The sequence below is a fragment of the Lagenorhynchus albirostris genome, chromosome 20, assembly GCF_949774975.1.
Source record: "Lagenorhynchus albirostris chromosome 20, mLagAlb1.1, whole genome shotgun sequence".
NCBI classification, from domain to species: domain Eukaryota; kingdom Metazoa; phylum Chordata; class Mammalia; order Artiodactyla; family Delphinidae; genus Lagenorhynchus; species Lagenorhynchus albirostris.
Window position 1 is genome coordinate 33,266,214 of NC_083114.1, and position 17,424 is coordinate 33,283,637.

Here is a 17,424-nt window from a genome sequence, read left to right on the forward strand (position 1 = left end):
CTATCCTCTATCTTCCTCTTTTTTTTTTCCCCTTTTTCTTATTGTGGTGTCATCATTGAAGAGCATATAGTGATTGGCCAGTAAACAGCAAGGTAAAAAGCCATTGTCCTAAGTGAAAGGCAAGGACAGTAGTTACTTAGTGTGAGTGCAAAGTTTCTAACCCAGTGGTATTGAGTATGTACAAGAGAAAATTTAGTATTATCCAAGCCAGTGAAACCCAGGAAAGATGCAATAATAGACCTGATCTTGACATTTATCTGTACTAGTTAGGTGAAAATGAAATGATTGGAAATGAGGGGTTTTTGGGTTTTTTTAAATTTTAACCGTTTATAGACTTTTTAAAAAGGATTCCTAAAGTAGGTATTATCCATTAAATTTTATATACGTATATATATATATGTATATATATATACTTTTTTTTTTTTTTTTTTTTTTGCGGTACACGGGCCTCTCACTGTTGTGGCCTCTCCCGTTGCGGAGCACAGGCTCCAGACGCCCAGGCCCAGCAGCCATGGCTCACAGGCCCAGCTGCTCCGCGGCATGTGGGATCTTCCCGGAGCGGGGCACGAACCCGTGTCCCCTGCATCGGCAGGCGGACTCGCAACCACTGCACCACCAGGGAAGCCCCATACATATATATTTTAAAGGTCAGCTGGTAGGTCTCAGTATGTTAGGTGTATTTTTTGACCTCTGCTTTAATTTTTTTTTTCCTATACATTTATTTATTTATTCATTTTTGGCTGTGTTGGGTCTTCGTTGCTGTGCGCAGGCTTTCTCTAGTTGCGGTGAGTGGGGGCTACTCTTCGTTGCAGTGCGCGGGCTTCTCATTGCGGTGGCTTCCCTTTGTTGCGGAGCACGGGCTCTAGACGTGCAGGCTTCAGTAGTTGTGGCACGTGGGCTCAGTAGTTGTGGCTCGTGGGCTCTAGAGCTCAGGCTCAGTAGTTGTGGCACACTGGCTTAGATGCTCCGCGGCGTGTGGCATCTTCCTGAACCAGGGCTCGAACCCGTGTCCCTTGCATTGGCAGGCAGATTCTTAACCACTGCGCCAACAGGGAAGTCCCTGCTTTAATTATTAAAACAATAAAATATGGTTGATCGGAATAAAAATAATTCACTTACACGGAGTCAATTTAGGATTTCACCTATGAACTGGACTGGAGAGACCTTGATTTGGTAAATTGAGTAGCTTTGATCTTAAAGTAGTATAGGTAATTGTCTCAGTTTTTTTTTATGGTGGCAATTAATATGTGGTGAAATGGTGTATATTTGTATAAAGCAAGTGGAAATGCAAATCAAGGTATTAGTTGCTTAAATGGTAGATGTGGAGTGACCTGCAGTGTTCTGTTGAGCTATGTGGCTTTAAAAGTTTATCCTATACCTTTTTTATGACTTGACAGTTAATTTCTTTGTGTTTTAAACCATGTGGTGATTCCAGAAAACATAATGTGAGTTAATTGCACTATGCTTTTTTCAGTCTTCATGGGTCAGGATTTCTAATACCAGGATTATTAAGATGACTAGATGACCAGTTTTACTTTGTACTGTTGGCAAAGTTAATATATGACAGTGTTTAGAGCAATGGCTAGTATGCATAAAGCTACATTAAATGTCTTTATTATTATCACCACCACTCTTTGGAGATAAGACAACTCTGAGAGGGAAAACTGGAGAGAAGTTGATTAACCTGAAAACTGGATAATTGATCCTAAAATTGTGAGATAAGGACATGTAGTCTGTATGTATGGAAGAAGAAACTTCCAGAATAGTAAAAGCTATTGAAATGGAAGCATGTCTCTGAATATGGTATAATGAATATAGAATTGGAAACAAGGAACAGTAGCTCTTTCCCCGGTAATAAGTGGTATATGTGTATTATAATACATTTGGGAAAGATAGGAACATGTAAAGAAAAAAGTCATGTATCTTTTCACTGCCTAGAGATAGCCACATCTAATATATTATGTATTTTCTTTTTCTGTAAGAACATATACACATAAAAATTTGAATCATATTGTACATGCAGTTTTTGAGCCTGTGAAATACACTGAAGTCCTCTGGATTGTTGAATCAGTGTTGGCGTCATTGTCCATCCTTAGTATCCACTTGTCTTTCTAGTTCACATATCCAGTAGTCCCTTCTTAATAAAGAAAATGTCTTATATCTGTTGCTTATATTTGCCTTACTTGTTTAGTCCTCAGTTTACTGCTAGAACAAGCATGTTTTTAGGCTCTCATTTCTAATGTGGAGGGGAAAGAATGGTCACTTGATTAAAGAAGCAGGTCTTTGTGGTGCTGGTTGGTGAAGGGAGGAATCTTTTTAAGATCACATTCAGGTGGGTGGGGTTTTTTAGTTTTTTGGTTTTGCCTCAAATGGTCTCTTTATCCTGACTTCACTCTTTGGGTGTGTAGGAGTTTGTGCCCCTTGTCATCTGGAAATAGAAGTTTGTTCTAGCACAGTATGTTTGATATGTTTAACAGTGTTTTAGTTAAGATACAAATGTGTTACTTTATTTCATTGTTTTGAAGGCATACTTTTTTTTCACATTTAACATCTCTGAAATTGGTATGCTTCTTTCGTTTGGTGACATTTTCCAGTTATAATGGCTCTTTTCTAGTGGTACATAACTAAGGTACTTTGGTGATGTCACAAATCAGTGAAATGTGCTGATTACTAATTCCCATTATCTGACATCCTGCGACATCCTTAAGCTTTATGTATCCCTCTTCCTCTGGTAGTGAATTTTGATAATTGAATAAATATCACAGTATATTTTTTTCGGTTCATGATTAGAGCAAACATTTACTATGTGCTGGGTATTATTCTGAGTGTGTGTGTGTGTGTGTGTGTGTGTGTGTGTGTGTAGTGAAGTCATTATATAGTCATTTACATGGTAAGATTTATTATATTCTGTAGTTGAGGAATAACTGAAAATATCAGGATATTTAATGTAAGATATCAGGTTATTTCACTTATTAAATGCTATTATTAGCCACTGCAACAAACATTTTAAAATATAATTTAATCCTCACAACCCATTTGATGAGAGATACGAAAAATTATTATTTAATCTCATTTTACAAATGAGGAAGCTGAAAATCAGGTTAAATAACTTGCCCAGAATTATGACATAAATTGTAAGTGATAGAGCTGGGATTTGAATTCAAGTCTGCCTGACTTCAGTGCCCTTGATTTTAATGACTATACCATTTCTAGCTTTAGAAACTGTAACTTGGATTTTTTTTAACTTTTTGATGGAAGTGGGAGGGAGCAAATTGGGCTTTAGGGGTCTATTTCTATCCTAGGAGACTATAAAATAGTCTGTATCATGTGCTCAAAGAGGATAAAATAATTGATTTTTATTTTTTTGCATATTAAGATGGTGATGGAATTTCCTGACAATGTGTTAAATCTCGATGGGCATCAAAATAATGGTGCACAACTAAAGCAGTTCATTCAGGTAATAGTTTTAAAAATTAATGTTTTAAATGGTGTGTGTGTGCGCATGTGCGCATGTGTGTGTATGTATGTATGTGTGTTTTAAAGAGTCATTTAAAATTTTACCTGTAAGTATTAATTTTGTTTTACCTAGGACTCTTTAGGTCTTAAGATTGCAGTGAGGTTGCTTTCTTTTACTATTGTTCCAGGTATATTTACATACCTGTGATGTGAAAGATTTGGTGGTGGTGTGTTATCATTTTACATGTCTGTAAGGCTTTAATTTCACCAGTTTAAATTTAGTTTAAATTTAATTTCCCTGTTTTTAGAAGGTAGAGCAGACAGCTTTTCATTGAGAACTTCGTTTTTTTCTGTAGTAATTGTTTTGTTCAGTAAAAAAAATTAATCTTGTATAGTGAATTTTCTGATTTTTATTTGTTTTTTAATTTAATTTAATTTTTTATTGAAGTATAGTTGATTTACAATGTTGTGCTAATTTCTGCTGTACAGCACAGTGACTCAGTTATACACATATATATGTTCTTTATATTCTTTTGCATTATGGTTTATCCCAGGAGATTGGATATAGTTCCCTGTGCTATACAGTAGGACCTTGTTTATCCATTCTAAATGTAATAGTTTGCATCTACTAACCCAAAACTCCCAGTCTTATTTCATTATTAAACAGTGTGATACTTTGTAAATACACTATATATGATCAAGGTAAAGGAAGATAAATGGTTACTTTATTTCAAAATTCTATTTCAACTTTTGGAGAAAACTTTGAATTAAAGGTTAATAGTAAATGTGAGAATATCCTTTTTGGGAGTTATCTTACTTTCTCATCTGTTTTTTTTTTTTGTAAACTGGAGGTATTACTTGTAGTATAACTATAACTCCATCTAAGTAGAAGTTATTTATGAGTTTTGCCCATTTCTCTACAGCTATGGTTCTCAGTCATTTCTCTTCCTTGTCATAACCAACAGATAACATTCATATGCACCAGCATTTTAGTTACTCACTGCAGGCTCCTACATAGGTAAGATAGGCCTTGTTCTCTCCCACTAATCCATGACATACCTGCCCATACCTCCAGGTTGAGAATTGCTGCTCTACATGATCACTATCCTGACTTGACTTGTGTAGCTAAATGTAGTGTGTTGCTAAAGGTTGAGAAAAAGACATGGTAAAGCTGCTTTGTGTCTTTATTCTTTTCTTTCTTTCCTTTCTGAAATTTTTTATTTTAAGTGAGAGTACTAAGCTTAATGCACATTTGACAGGCACTAAATTTCCACATGCAGGGCTTCTTTTTCCTATGCTGGGTCACATACTGCATAGCCCTGTCATCCTAAGTGGAGTTTTTTATACCCTAGATTCTAGAACGGGGATTTGTGGAGCAAACTCAGTACAGCATGGACAAGGCCGACTGCCTTGCCTTACTGACTCAGTTGCAGATAGAGATGGCAAGCCCTGCCCAGGCTGTACTCACTGCACAAGGATAGGAACCAGAAAGAGTGGTGAAAGAGTCATTTCATGTCTTTCTTACAAACTCTATTTTTCTTTCCCTCTTCTCTCAGCGACATAGTATGCTTAAGCAGCAAGATCTAAGTATTGCCATGGTGGTGACATCGCGTGAAGTCTTGAGCGCACTTTCTCAGCTTGTCCCATGTGTTGGTTGTCGTCGAAGTGTGGAGCGCCTCTTTTCCCAGCTTGTAGAGTCTGGAAATCCTGCCCTTGAACCCCTGACTGTGGGGCCCAAGGGAGTCCTATCTGTAACTCGAAGCTGCATGACTGATGCAAAGAAGCTTTATACATTATTTTATGTACATGGGTGAGTATAATCAATTAAGAAACAATGAGTTTGTTAAATTTTTAAACTTGGTGACAGTGGCAGCTTTTTTTCTAAATTTGGTTGGGGCAAAGCTTGAGTCCAGATTCAACACTTTTATTGAGGAACTCCTATGTGCCAGTGACTGTAAAGTTTCTTTTCTCATGTGGGGAGAGGCAGGCAGTAAACAAGTACATAATTTGTCAAGGATGTTAAGTTACAAAGACAAACCAGTAAGGGAGATAGACAATGAGTGGGTAGAATTCATATGGAGAGTGGTCAGGGAAGGCCTCTCTGATAAAATGGCATTGAATATAGACTTGAATGAAGTGAGTGAAGCATGTAGATATGGGGGGGGGGGAAGGCAAAGAAGGAGCAGCAAGTGTAAAGGTTCAGAGGTGGGAGTTTTCCTGGAATGTTTGAAGAACAGCAAGGGAGCCATTGTGGCTGGAGCCAGATGAATGAAGGGAATGGTAATAAAAGATGAGGTCACAGGAGTACTAAAAGGCCTAATTATGGAGTGCCATCTTGAGGTCTTTTGTATTTTTAACTCTGAGATGGGAAGATTTGGGAAGGTTTTGAGCAGAGGAATACATGGTCTCCCTTGAAGTTTTGCTTACTGTCACCTCTGTGTTGAGAATAAGTAGAAGGGTCATGGAAGGGTGGAGAAACAGGCTTGTTTAATATAGTCCATGCAAGAAATAATAGTGACCAGTATAGTGGCCACGGAGATAATGAGGAATGGTTGGATCCTGGATATATTTTGAGGAATGAGCCAACAGGATTTTTGGGTAGATTGGATATGGAGGAGGGCATCAAGGATGATTCCCAGATTTGGGGTCTAAAGAGCAGGACAGATGGTTTCCATTTCCTGAAGTGGGTAGGCCTGGAGGAGAGAGGAGCACTTTTGCAGAACTCACTTTTGGATGTGTTAATTTGAGATAGCAGTTGGACGTCCAGGTAGAGTTCAGAGAGTTCTGGCCTAGAGATATAAATTGGTGTCATCAACATATATATAGTATTTATATGTATATTTAAACCCATGAGATGAGATGTGATCACCAAAGGGTAAGTGTAAATAGGAAAAGAAAAGAGGTCTGAAGACCAAACCTACTTTGAGGTGGTGGTAGAGACTTCGGATTTTTACTCTCCCTCAGAAAAGAAGCCTTGGAGGGTTTTTGAATCGAGAAATAACATAATGTGATTTTTGTTTTGAAAAGATGACTCCAGCTGCTAAGTGAAACCTAGTGTGTAAAGGCAAACTGTAGAAGCAAAGAGACCATTTGGGAGGCCAGTTGTTGCAGTTGATTAAGCTAGAGAGGCGAGTTGGACAAGGGTGGTAATGGTGGAGGTGATGAGACATGATTTGATTCTGAATATATTTAAAAGTTAGAGTTGACAAGCTTTGCTGATTGGATGCAGGGTTTGGATAGTTAGCCTTATGTATTTCTATATTTGCATAAAATTTCTGTTGAAGGCTCCTCATCAGGGATAGTGTATATACTGTATCTTTTATTGTTTATAGTGTATCTTTTAGTGTATATAGTGTATCTTTTATTGTTTCCTTTTTTTTTTTTTTGGCCGTACTACGTGGCTTGTGGGATTTTATAATAGTTCCCCGACCAGGGATTGAACCTGGGCTGTTAGCAGTGAGAGCACGGAGTCCTAACCACTGGACCGCCAGGGAATTCCCAAGGATAGTGTATGTTTAGATATCTAATGTTTGGACAAGGGAGTATGGCTGAGAGTCAGGTAGCAATCAGTCATAAAATATTTGAGTGCCAGGCACACTGCTAGATACAATGCAGATGCAGGGATGAATGAGACACATGTAGTCTAGGGGCAAGAGTATGTTGAATAGGGCAGGTCTTCATGTTTCGATAGGCTGTGAATGGAAAGGGAATATAAATGTACTGACTCTTGGGTTAGAGTTTGATGAGAAATTTTCAAAGTAAGTGATATGTCTAATACTTTACATATACTTCTCACTAAAAGGCATAGAGATTTTGAAAATTCTAAAGAAAAGTTAATATTAATCAAACCTTTAATGTTTTATTTTTAATTAGGTCCAAACTAAATGACATGATAGATGCTATTCCAAAAAGTAAAAAGAACAAGAGATGTCAGTTGCACTCCTTAGATACGCACAAACCAAAACCTTTGGGGTAAGTAGAAATGATTATCAGGATGCTTTGTCGGTGTTAAGATTATAAATGTTGATCACATTTGGTGAAAAGAAAAGAAGCCCTGCTAGTTTTATTTCATTAATTGTTTACACTGTAACATAAAAACCATTTAATTGGTCAAAATAAATGTCTCCTGGTTCTGTAGGCCTTTTTTGCATTGGGACTACATAGGTTTGATTTTTTTTTTTAAGTTTTTTTTTTCCTTGTATTAAATATGTTTCAGAGAAAGGAGGTTGAGATCTTTGTGGAAATTTATGTAGCCAATATTAAATTTTTCGAAGTCGTGGTATCGTTTTTTTAATCTATGTAATAGTCATAATGTATAAATTATTTTTCTTGTCTTCCTTGTCTCTAGGTCTCCCTAATAATTTATCAAGGATTTAAAAAAAAATCTTGAATCAGTTATAGCAATGTGAATTTATGTAACTAACTTGCAGTTTTCTTCTTGGTTAGGAGCTACAGTGTCCAAGGCTGCTTCTGCCCCCATCTCCTAGCACAGTGTCACAGTTGCCCCTTCAAAATTGCTTGGGGTTGGGGGTGGTAAGGAGAAGCAGTGGAATTTGAAGGGAGTTTCTAAGAAGTAACTTTTGTTTGGGGAGAGAATGAGATGATGTAAAACTATACTTCTGAATTAATTTTAAAAATTAGTTTATTTTGGATATCTCATTAGTAGTGTTGACACCATTGTTAAATTGACATTTTCCGCTCTGGTAAAAAGACCTAGATGACCAGGTGGTGGTGTGTTAATAGTTAATAATCCTTTTTTTTTCTATACTCAGGAACAAAAAAGTTTTTAAAACTGTCAAACACATAGAAAAGTAGAGAGACTATACAAGGACCCTCTTACCCCCAAATACCTTCACCTAGACTCAGTAGTTATCAAGATTTGCCACATTTATTTCATTTGTTCACCTTTTCCTTTGCTGAAGTTTTTTTTGTTTTTTTTCCTCGGTACGCGGGCCTCTCACTGCCGTGGCCTCTCCCGTTGCGGAGCACAGGCTCCGGACACACAGGCTCAGTGGCCGTGGCTCACGGGCCCAGCCGCTCCGCGGCATGTGGGATCTTCCCAGACCAGGGCACAAACCCGTGTCCCCTGCATCAGCAGGCGGACTCTCAACCACTGCGCCACCAGGGAAGCCCTGCTGAAGTATTTTAAAGCAAGTTCCAGGCATCATGTTATTTTACTACTACATATTTCCACATTCATCTCTGAATGCAGTGATATTTTCTTTCATGACAGTGCCATTGTAACACCTAACAAAACTTTTAACTATAATAATCTAATACCCAGTTCATATTCAGATTTCCCCAACTCTCTCTAAAAGTGTCTTCTTACACTGATTTGTTAGAATCAAGATCTAAACAAGAACCACACTTTATATGATTTCTAAGTGTGAGAGCTCTGAACCCAGTAAAGCTCTACACAACCTAAAGTGCTTATCTAAGGATAATTATTTCATATACCTGATTTACCAATGTCTTTAAAGAATTCCTGACTTTCTGAATGCAGAATCCATTCTAATTTTCTCATTAGACAGTAACCTTTTCTGAATAACCTGTTGACTAAAGCCACAGAGTAGTATGATATAATACAAAGGCTGCCTTCTGTGTTTTTGTTATGAATATTCTTCATTGAGGAGCTGAAAAGCAACAGCTACCCCAACATCTTAAACATCTGTGCTCATTGCCACCTTCCTTCAAAGACCAGTCCTTCCACTTTTGCTCCGGATTCCACCTCTTTTCTTTTTCTCTCTGACTTTGCTTCATCAGTTATCTACTTTTATTAAATTGACATACAGCTATGTTTTCCTATATTTCAGCTTAAAAACAAAAAACAGTCCTCCACAGACTTCACATCCTGCTTCAGCTCTAGCCCCACCACATGGGAAGACAAATGTTTTGCAAGGTTGTTTGCTGAGTTATGCAGTCAGTGTGAGTGGAGTTAGTTAAGCAACACCTCCTAAGGTAGCTTCAGTTATTCCCACAAGCCATGTAGATAGCAGGCCAGGGAGTTTAGTCTGCTTAGCCAAGACTTCTCCTCCACTTTGGATGGTCACTGCCATTCTATGCTACTATGACTTTTCTTTTTATATTTTCCCTGTGTTGTTCCCCCCTTTCTCTCTCTAGATTTTCTTCAGGGGAAAGTGTAATACAGTTAATTACCTTTTAGCCTAATCAGTAGTAACAATCTAGTTCAGTTTTCTTGAGAGTATTCTCACATTCATGCAAGTAAACCCAAGTTATTGTCTGTCTGGGAGTAAGTGCGAGGTCTGAAAGAAAGGTCTAGGCCAGAGTTGTAGGCCTGTAGCTGATGAAATACAGTTGACTCTTTTTTTAAAAAAATTAATTTATTTATTTGGCTGCGTCGGGTCTTGGTTGCGGCGCGTGGGATCTTCGTTGGGGCATGTGGGATCTTCGTTGCAGCACGCAGGCTTCAGAGCGCCTGGGCTCAGTACAGTAGTTGTGGTGCTCGGGCTTAGTTGCCTTGCAGCATGTGGGAATCTTAGTTCTCCGACCAGGGATCGAACCCGCATCCCCTGCATTGGAAAGCAGATTCTTAACCACTGGACTACCAGGGAAGTCCCTACAGTTGACTGGAACAGTGCAGGGGTTAGGAGCACCGACCCTCCACGCAATGGAAAATTTGTGTAACTTCTAGTTGGCCCTTTGTATACATGGTTCCTTCGTATCCTCAGATTCCACGAACTGCAAATTGTGTAGTACTGTGGTATTTACTACTGAAAAAAATCCATGCATAAGTGGACCTGCGCAATTCAGCCTCATGTTGTTCAACTGTATAAGATCACCTAGAGGAAGAGTAGAGTAGTAGAAAAGAATGCTGAGGAATTCAGTTTAATGGTAGAAAGAATAAGCCTAAAGAAACTCGAGAAAGAATCGCCAGAGGGGTAGGAGGAAGCCAAGGGAAAAGAGCGTGGGGCGGCGGGGGGGCGGGCGGTGGTTGGTAAGCTGTGTTGAAGGTTGCTGAGTTATCAGGGACCCAAAAGTGTCTGTTGGATATAGCAACACTGAGATAATTGGTGATCTTGATGAGCAGATCTGTGGTTGAATGGAAACAATCTAGATCAGCATGGGTAGAAAAGTGCATGCAGTGCAAGGTTGTAATGGGTTAAACTGTGAGTGGAAGGTGTGGGAGTAGAACAAGGAAGTGAAAAGACTTCCTTTTTTAGAGAGCTTGATCTTGAAAGGAAGGAGTGATATAAAGACATTTGGTCTGGAGAGATTATGGATAAAATCTTGATTTGAGCTGTAGAAATTTTTTTCAAGCTTTTTTTAGAATAATGCTTTCACATTCTGATGGTATAATAATCATTCCCCAGCTCTGATTTCATGAACCTTTTCCTCAATAATGAGAACTTGAGTTTGAGAGTTACTCAGTTTTAGATTATGGATCACTCAGGCATAGAAAATTGCAAATTTGGGAGATGAGAATAGAAGGATATAAGATGCAGGGCAGAGCAGGAATTGAGGTTTTTGTTTCAAAAATAAGGAACATTGATCCTTGGCCTGAGCCCTTGTGAGATGGGAGTAGGGAGCTGAATTGTACGTATGACCTTATAGGGTGGGCAGGGGGTTGAGAAATACTTATTTAGGTATATAGAGTAGGTTAAGTAAAGATTCAGAAGTTTTTCCATCTCAAGCATCCCAGGTAATGAATTTCTAGGACTGTAGTGAGACCCTGCAGAAGAACAGGCAGGAGCCAGTTGTTCAGAATCATGAAAAATCAAGAAGACTATCATTGAATGGAATATAGAAACATATTTCTCTTGGAATGCACATCTGCAGCCAAGCAAAATGCATGACCAGTGCCACATTGCAACCTGTGGGGGAGGGAGAGTCTGGGAAGTTTTTAGGAAGTTTTCAAAAAATTATTTGTATAGTACTTACTACTAATTTAGGCTGTGTAAAGTGTTCATCTTAGTATGCTATCTTTATTTTAGTAAAAATAAAAATTTATTTACTATAATTAGATTAATCTGTGACTTTCCCAGTTACTTGTAAATGTGAAGGTAGATAAGAATTTTGTTGCCATGGGCTAGCTATAAAATCACATTAAGTAGATCAACACTTTTTAGTATTTTCAATTTGTGGAAGATTGATCCATGTTTATAGGTGAAAATATTTTATTTTTTTTCAGCCCTTTTGAGTTTAAAACATTCCAAGTAGATTTGCTCATAAAATGCTTAGTATTTTAACCAGTTACTATCTTGATAAGTGTAAATGTTGTTAAATTATATCAGGTAAACTTAATAGTTGAGCAGACGTTTTTGTATAAAGATATGAGCACCTGTCTAAGTAACATTTTAATATGGTTAAATATGTAATTATATACAAATTTGCAAACTTATCGTACTAATATCTTAATGTATTAAAGAGTTCATGATTTTAATTTAGACTGTAGAAATTATTCCTTCAGATTATCTCAGTGTCACTAAGCTTTGTACTGTACTGTACTACAGTGAAGGGAGCAGTAGCAGTTTCAGTTCAGAGAAGTTAAGTACATATAAGAGAAGTAGTGAAGACCACAGGAAGGACAGCAAGTGTAGGATCATTTTCCATTATGGACCTTTCCAGGGAACAGCCAGGTAAAATCAAGCAATCCTTTACTCACCTTTTTTAAATGTTTTACCCTTGTATATTCCTTCTTCTCACTAAGATTTGATTCTTTCTGCAGAGGTTGTTGGATGGACGTATGGGAACTAATGTCCCAAGAATGCAGGGATGAAGTAGTTTTAATTGACTCTAGTTGTCTTTTGGAAACACTAGAAACATATCTGCGAAAACACAGGTAAGTCCAAAGATCATCATGGTGTAGTTGGAAGGCGCCTTAGCTGTCAGTCTTCCAGACTGACCGGTCACTGACCTTCTTCACATAATAGTACTCCAGCCTTCCCGTTAATACCTGACATGAGGCGGAGTTTAATGTTAGGGTAGGCAGTTCCTTTATAGGATGACTCTCAGTGTTGGCTGACTTGTGTTAGGCCAGCATTTCCATTTTTTGTAATTTCTACCTGTTGGTTCCAGGCCAGCCTTTCAAGAAACGCACAATAACTGTAAATCAAGTAAAGTGTACTTAATCACTGTGGAAATTCTAGTACTCCTTGTTTTTATGATAGCAGCATTTCATGATGTCATTTTTCAAAATTAAAGTTAAAATAGCAGCTTTTACTTAGTAGTATTTTGAATTAATTTTCTTTAATTGTGAAGACCTAAAAATAGAGTTGGAATTCATGTGCTTCCTGTACTATAAAAGTAACTTCAGATTTTTCTTTTTAGAATACTACTTTACAAAGGAATTTTCTAAGTGTCATTAACATTTGGAAATTCATAGGGAGGGAGAGTGCAGTAGGAAAGGAAACTGGTAAGGGAGCCATCTAGAGATGGCGTTCTTGGGGGGGAGTTGTACTGTTTTCATATAAATTTGTCACATGTTGGGTTTGTAGTTGTGTGTTCTTTGACTTTGGGAGAGATATACACAATTACTTTGGGGATACTTCTAGAAAACATGTAAATAATAAAAACTGGCATTATCAACACTGATGTTTGTATGGCAATGAGCTAATGACTTTACCTGCATACTAAGTTTATTAAGTGGTTTTTTTTTTTAGAATTACAAACTTTCTTGTTTTTTGCCTTAGTTGATTATACCCAAGAGAGTAGAGAATATGTCAATTATTTGGAGTTTGGGAGGGGGATTTTTAACCGTAAAACATAAATGTATAGGTCTGTTATAGATTCCTTTCTCTTTCAATATGAATTGATCCTTGTATTCAATATGAATTGGTCCCCAAAAGATAGCTTTTTCGGGTGATAAATTATTAGTTACTATAGCTAATGTTTTGGAATTTCCTATATTGGTTTTAGATATTTCCTGTGTTTAAGGGGCAGTAATTTATAAGAAAGGTGGAGTCCATTTTATAAATATGTTAAGGATGAGGGGAGAAGTACAATTAAGAGAGCAATTAAGGGAGATTGCATTGAATCTGGGTTCTACTGATTATAACTTTGTACAAGTTCCTTTTCTGTGCCTCAGTGTTTTTCTTTTTTAAGACAAAAATAATGATAGAAATGGTCTTAATAGGATTTATTATAAGATTAAATTTGTCGTGAGGATTGATGATACATAATAAGACTTACTTAGAACAGTATCTGGCATGCAGTACGTGCATCAGTGAACCTTTGCATGCCAGATTTGCAAGTCCTTGTTAATCTTGTGTATCTAGTTGTTTTAGGTACAGGTTGAGTTTTTGAGGTACAGTCAGTTGAAAATGATTTCTAAACGTCTGAATAATGGACCTTCTTGGCACTTCTACTTTATTTAGGGGACTTTTCTGAGCACTTTATAATAAAGATTTTATAACACTATTTAGCCAGTTAAATTTTATGATAGTACATTATTGGAAATGAGGTGTTAGGAAACTGAAACCTCTGAATTAAGAAAATTTTTTTTTTTTTTTTTTTTGTGGTACGCGGGCCTCTCACTGTTGTGGCCTCTCCCGTTGCGGAGCACAGGCTCCGGACGCGCAGGCTCAGCGGCCATGGCTCTCGGGCCTAGACGCTCCGCGGCATGTGGGATCTTCCCAGACCGGGGCACGAACCCGTGTCCCCTGCATTGGCAGGCAGACTCTCAACCACTGCGCCACTAGGGAAGCCCAAGAAAATGTTTTTTAAATTTGTGTGCAAGGTTACTTTTGAAAACAGGAAAAATCACTTTCATTCTTGTGGCTTACATATAAATTTTTGAATTGCTGTTTACTTATGTTACTTATGATTACGTACAAACATATTAGACTGAGGATTTAAAGCAGTAAGATATGGGGAAAATATTTCAGGTTTCATTATTGGTACTGTATGACATTTAACCATTTATTTACTCAAAAATCTAAACTTACATTATAGCTTGAAAACGCGGAAGTATTTTTATTTCTGTGTCCGTGACCATTTCTCCCACCAAGGGGAAGATTTTTTTTAATTGTGATAAAAAAACATAACTTATGCTTGCCCTCTTAACAGTTTTTAAGTGTTCAGTACAGTATTGTTAACTATTTGCTCATTGTTGTACAGTGGATCTCTAGAATTTTTTCATGTAGCATGACTGAAGCTATACCACATCCATTGAACAATAACTCCTCATTTACCCCTCCCCTCACCCACTGCAAGCCACCATTCTGTTTTTTTGTTACTTTCAGTTTAGTTACTTTATATAACTCATGTGAGTGGAATCATGCAATATTTGTCTTTTTGTGTCTGACTTATTTCACTTAGCATAATGTCCATAAGGTTCATCCTCGTTGTAACAGATGACAGAATTTTCTTCTTTTTGAGGATGAATAATGTTCCATTGTATGTATACACCACATTCACCTGTCAGTGGACATTTAGGTTGTTCCCACATCTTGGCTATTGTGAACAATGCTGCAGTGAACATGAGTGTGTGCAAAAAGCTCTTCGAGATCCTGTTTTTAATTCTTTTGTATATATTCCCAGAACTAGGATTGCTCGATTATATGATAGCTCTGTGTTTAATTTTTTGAAGAAATGCTATACTATTGGATTGGCCAAAAGGTTCATTCTGGTTTTTCTGTACAATGTCACGGAAAAACCCAAACAAACTTTTTGGCCAACCCAATATAATATTTGCCATGCTGGCAGCACCATTTTACAATCCCATCAACAGTGTGCAAGGGTTCCAGTTTCTCCAGATCCTTGCCAACACTTGCTATTTTCTAATTTTTTGATAGTGGCCATACAGTGGGTTTGAGGTGATATTGTGTGATTTTGATTTGCATTTCCCTGATGATTAGTGATATTGAGCATTTTGTCATATGCTTATTAGTTATTTGTATATCTTCTTTGGAGAAATGTCTATTCATGTCCTTTGTCCATTTTTTAATCAGGTTCTTTTTTTGTTTGTTTTGTTATTGAGTTGTAAGAGTTCTTTATTTATTCTGGATGTTAACCCCTTATCCAGTATATGGTTTGTAAATATTTTCTCCATTCCATAGGTTGTCCTTCACTCTATTCATTGTTTCCTTTGCTACACAGAAGTTTTTAAGTTTGATATAGTCTCATTTGTCTATTTTTTCTTTTGTTCCCTGTGCTTTTGATGCCATATCCAAGAAATCATCATCTATTCCATTATTATGTTTTCTTCTAGGGCTTTTATAGTTTCAGGTCTTAATGTTTAGGTCTTTAACCCATTTTGGGTTAATTTTTATATATTTCTGTGTCTATTTTTTAAGCATTAGTGAAACATAATGATTTAACTTTACTTGTCAACATTATTGCCTCTGTTCACAAAATGGGCTTAGAGCTTCTGTTTTAACATATATTCATTTCATTTCACGTCCATCCTTAAAGAAGCCTTCTGTAATTCCCATAACTAGAATTCAACTTTCCTGTGTGTGTGCATGCACACACACCCACACACGCATGCACGCACACAGTGGACTACTACTCAGTCATAGAAAGAATGAAATAATGCCATTTGCAGCAACATGGATGGACCTAGAGATTATCATACTAAGTGAAGTAAATCAGAAAGACAAATACCATATGATATCACTTGTATGTGGAATCTAAAATATGATACAGTGAAACATTTACAGAACAGAAACAGGCTCACAGACGTAGAAAACAGAAACAGGCTCACAGACGTAGACAAATTTATGGTTACCGAAGGGTGAAGGGAATAGAGGAGGGATAAATTAGGAGTTTGGGATTAGCAGATACAAACTACTATATATAAAATAGATAAACAAGGTCCTACTGTCTAGCACAGGGAACAATATTCAATATTCTGTAATAAACCATAATGGAAAAGAATATATATATTTATATATCTGAATCACTTTGCTGTACACCAGAAGCTAACACAACATTGTAAGTCAACTGTACTTCAATTAAAAAAAAAAAAGTCCATTATATATCTGGTGTGTATAGGGGGGCGGGGTAGAGTAGAGGGACCATGAAGGGAGAGGTGAATCTTGGGAAATAAGGCTGGAAATAGTAGATTGGGTAAGAGAAGTCATTGAAGGTCTTAATGGGTTTGAACTTTATTCATAAACAGTGGGGAGTTTTTTAAGCTGAGATTGAGGCAATGAGATTTGTTTAAAAAAATTATTTTGGTATGAGAGATGCATTAGAGCTAGTAAGAGTGGAAGCAGGGAAACCTGTTAAGCATTTTTAAAAACTGTCTAGGCAATTGAAAAGAATTGACCTTCAAGGGAATTTTAGAAAGAATTGATACCAATTGGCTCCACCCCTAAAAGCAGGACCTAAGGAGGAGTTGGAATTAACTGAGGTTTCATCCTGGGTGACTGTGTGAATGGTGATTTCTTTTTTTTGTATTGCATTTTATTTTATTTATTTATTTTTTAACATCTTTATTGGAGTATAATTGCTTTACAATGGTGTGTTAGTTTCTGCTTTATAACAAAGTTAATCAGCTATATGTATACATATATCCCCATACTGAATGGTGATTTCTTAACACAGATGGAAGGGAACATAAGAAGGGAACCGTGTTGCCCTTGGGTTTGGACAACAAATTTAATGTGTTGCCTTTTGGACATCTGTGTTGCTGCCCATTTTTTCTATATGGGTCTGGTCCTCAGGCAAGGACAGAGACTTGAGCAGAGCTGTAGAGTCGAGAGTCAGACATGTTGACTGAAGCTATGGGAATAGATAAGCTTATGTGGGTAGATGAATCTAAATCAAAGAGAGCAAAATTTCCTCATTCCACCACAGCTGATCTTCTCAGAGTTATGAATATTGTGAGCCTGCCTTTTTCACCAGACCGAATTCTTCCTTATTTCAGGAATTCAAAAATAAAGAAACCAGGCTTTATTCTTTTTTCTTTCTGATTGAATAGTGAATTATATGTATATGATACGTTACTGTTGATTTTATTTGCATTTCTTTGATTACTATTGATGCTCTTTATAGTGGAATATA

At 37.2% G+C, this 17,424-nt stretch overlaps 1 protein-coding gene across 7 annotated transcripts in view; it reads left to right on the plus strand.

The window, feature by feature from the left end:
* The window catches only part of GGNBP2 (gametogenetin binding protein 2), a 31,606-nt gene that overhangs the window by 4,743 nt on the left and 9,439 nt on the right, over nt 1–17,424 (plus strand). For 4 of the 7 annotated variants that reach the window (XM_060133923.1, XM_060133922.1, XM_060133927.1 and 1 more), the window contains 5 exons: nt 3,377–3,457; nt 5,013–5,266; nt 7,330–7,428; nt 11,928–12,053; nt 12,143–12,256. In XM_060133923.1, coding sequence (XP_059989906.1) covers nt 3,377–3,457; nt 5,013–5,266; nt 7,330–7,428; nt 11,928–12,053; nt 12,143–12,256 — 674 coding nt within the window. The remainder of the gene's footprint in view (nt 1–3,376; nt 3,458–5,012; nt 5,267–7,329; nt 7,429–11,927; nt 12,054–12,142; nt 12,257–17,424) is intronic. The other 3 variants (XM_060133929.1, XM_060133930.1, XM_060133928.1) reach the window with 2 other exon arrangements.